General features: G+C 39.8%; 1 protein-coding gene across 1 annotated transcript; it reads right to left on the bottom strand.

Annotated features, from left to right (window-relative positions):
* Positions 1-1,922: 1,922 nt before the first annotated feature.
* On the bottom strand, positions 1,923-3,453 carry LOC103523846 (androgen-dependent TFPI-regulating protein-like; the record flags this gene model as incomplete). The annotated part of the gene is made up of 3 exons (XM_008488861.3): positions 3,151-3,453; positions 2,509-2,658; positions 1,923-2,146 (listed from the first exon to the last, which is right to left on the bottom strand). Coding segments are annotated over exons 1-3 (623 nt in total), but the record flags the coding sequence as incomplete, so codon positions are not given.
* Between the last annotated feature and the right edge of the window lie 21 nt (positions 3,454-3,474).

Raw genomic sequence — 3,474 nt, 5'->3', positions numbered from 1 at the left:
ATCCAGCTTTCACTCGGTTGTACGAGTTAAACAGATACTTTGCAACGACTGTTTTCACACTCATTGATATTAAGTACAAACCCTTTTTAATTTGGATCTATCTTTAATCTGTGTAAAGTGTCTTGTGTTGCTAAATGAGATTATAGTTAGTGCTGTTTTTAGGATCGTTTGTGCTAGTAACTTGTGTAAAGACTTACAAAGATTTTAAAACGAGTGGAAACTGGATTGGAGTTTTCGCCGTCTCTCACTCTCCTCTCGCCAGCAGTTATCGGCGACTATAAGGCTGTTCGTTCGTAAAAGTAGGCTCATTCGTGCTACTACATACTTATTTGATTTTACCGTCATACATTCATAATGTTGGTGAAATTAGGTTGAAATGTAAATAGGAGGGAACACGGCTCGCAAAAAGTCATGCCCAAAAAAGAATTAAAACAATAGGAAAGTAAATAAAAAAAAACATGTGCAAAATCGATACATACGATTGTTGTATTTCAGTCGATCTTTGAGCTCTCACAATAATATTATATCTTTAGCGAATGTGGACAGCCGCTGCTCTAGAAATGCTCTTTGGGGGGACACCAGTTAACCGCCCTGGCTATACCTTGCTTAGATGGAGCCCAAAATTTTGAAATTCTAGCAGGCGATGTTCACTTTAATGGCGAAAAAACTTGAAACTCTGTTTCGTGTTAATATGGGCCTATAAGCCACGCGGGTCGCGGTCAGCGCTTCGAACTCTTGGCGTTCGTGAGGCCTTGCGGCACGATTGATTTTCAATTTCCAATCACTGTTTCCTTTCTTTGATCTTGGCTGAAAACTTTCCCCGTGGTTTTCTTTTTAGCTTTGGTGATGAAACCAAACCGGAAGGAGAAGAGAGTGAAATTATTTTCCCACTAGAAGAACATGGGGAGATGGAAAGAACGGTGGGCTGTCAAGCTAGTTAACATATTCATTTCAATCGATTTTCTCCCAATTAATTTTTTCGGGTCATTCCCCCACAGATTATCTAATTATCTACCTCAATGGAGTCTATGCAATAGAGTGACTAGGAGACTAAGGTTCTATATTTAAAGTATTGATAGGTCCACAGGTTACATACATCACGGGAAAGCTAGGAAGCTGAAGTCAAATTTACTTTTAAAAGGTTGGCAGAGTAAAAAAAAAAAAGACATCTTTTGTATCTGGCCATACACCATTCGGCGAAAAAGCTAAAAGCGCTAGCAACAAACAACAACGAACCCTTTAAAAGGGTTAAATTTTTGATTGATTCCGCCAATGCGAAAGCGTTTTCAAATTAAAACCTGGAAAAAACCTTCAAGGGTTGAACATCCACGGGAGTATAAACTTTACCCTGTTGGTCGAAGCTCGTTCATTTGTATCCTTGTATGCAATGCAGACGTAATATATGGGATAAGAATTGGTCAGCAATATTGGTGCCAGGCAAAGGTTTACTAGTCCAAGGTTTCAGCGTAGTATCCTAGGAATTTGTACAAACCAAACACCTTTTCATGTATCGGTCGTTGAAATCGTCCTGGAAATAAACGTGGAACCTAAGGTAAGTAGATTGGTAAATGTTTAGAAGCTCTCGTAAATACCTACGAGAAAATGTAAAATACTGGACTTAGCCTGACACACTGCCAGAATCTGCCGATGCTGTGCGCGCTCACACAAGTGAACTGGGCAAAGTTAATGCCGAAGGGGTTTTTCTACCCACTTTTGAAGCCAAATCCTAAGGGAGAGTAAAATTCTAGAAACTCGGCTCTCGGGCTGGACATTGAATAAGCGCCCTCCTCTTTTAGACTTAATTTAACCGATCCTTTGATAGAACCTAATACTCAACTTATAATACCTACCTAATATGTTTGAAAATTTTTACGGTGTAGGTTTTCAACCGTTCTACTAACTCCAAAATAAGGTCAACTTACAAGAACATGTAGCCTACATGGAACACAGTCTGTATGATCATGGAGGTCTTCATAGAAAGTGGACTGGACTCAGGTTCCACCAGGATCAAATGTAGAAACACTATCAGCACAGGTAGTGTGTGTATCGTATGGTTGTACCAAGCAGGAACTAGTTTTTCGATCATCTTGGGGTAAATCAACTCCCTGTTGGTGTGATATACATACCAGAACGTGTTGCAGACATACTGGAAGAGATTGGAAGAGGTGCAGATTTTATTTAAGTAAGGAGTCCATTGCAGAGGGATGAACATCATTTGAGGGTAACCAGAGTTAAGTCCTGGTACCCCTGTCAGCCCCAGCCCATGAATGTCAGCAATCATCCTAGTTAGGACTGATTGAGAGACTCACGAAAAAAGCAGAACCCGTCTGTACACGGGAAAAGGCGAAGAATCAGGGTGAAGTGAAAGTTATGTATCTTTGCCGTTTCGCTATGATTGTAGATTCATAAAAGCCTGTGAGCACACAATTTATAAAGATCATCATCACTCGGACGTCACATGACGTGATGCTACTGACTTATAATAAAATTCCTTAAGTAGGAACTTACCAAGCTCATAGGAAACACCACACTGAGGAATGACTTCTCCAGGAATCGTCTGTAATCTTTGGCATATTTGATCCACCAGTGATCAGGAGGGTAGGTCGTCAGTTGGTAATTTGTGACGCTGAGGCCAACATAGAATGATATCTGAACAAACTGGAAACAACAATAATGTATTAGGTCAGCCACTCACTATCAGCTAGACTCGACACCTGATGAACACACACACACACTATCAGGTAGACCTGACACCTTATGAGCACACACGCTATCAGGTAGACCTGACACCTTATTATTTTTGTATTTTTGATATTTTTCTCCCGTATTTTTGACAGTCCCGTAAATATACACCTGTCCTACAGGTCATCAGAAAAAGTAGACATATTACTTCAGTATGGTTTACACACTAGTCCAGGTTGGATGTGCCAGATTTCTTTTTCTTTCTTTTTGAGGCGAATTTTGCACTCATTTTGGCTTTGCCAGCTTTTTAAATAAAAGTCTAGTAAGAACAGTTGTGCTTCTGTACAAATAGGTAGCGACCAGTGGCGGAGGATAAATTTAGTAGGTATTATAAGCAATTTGACAAGAAGCTTACATTGGCGATTATTGGTTAGGTTTATATTAGACATCCTATGTAAAGAAACTTACGTTGTTCCAAATGGAAATGCATTTAATCATTTCGTCCCTATAATCTTTAATAGCTGGTTCATTGTAAAACACTTCCAGATCTACGTTGATGAAGGTTACAGCACTGCAGACGATAGTGAGTAGATAATAGACAGCCGTTGTGACGATGTAAAAGTTGGCTATCTTTTGCTTGTGAGTCCGGAAGAGAGAACCAATCGAGCCAAAGTAGGCAGGTATGACCGACAGCATTTGGAACGTAGACTTCTTCATTTTTCAATGCCCTCCTGAAAGGAGAAGGTTTAATATAAAGATATAATAATGATATACGTAACAATAGGGGAGAGA

This window comes from Diaphorina citri, unplaced genomic scaffold, assembly GCF_000475195.1.
Source record: "Diaphorina citri unplaced genomic scaffold, Diaci psyllid genome assembly version 1.1 scaffold46892, whole genome shotgun sequence".
NCBI lineage: Eukaryota > Metazoa > Arthropoda > Insecta > Hemiptera > Psyllidae > Diaphorina > Diaphorina citri.
This window is presented reverse-complemented; position numbering and strand designations above follow the sequence as displayed.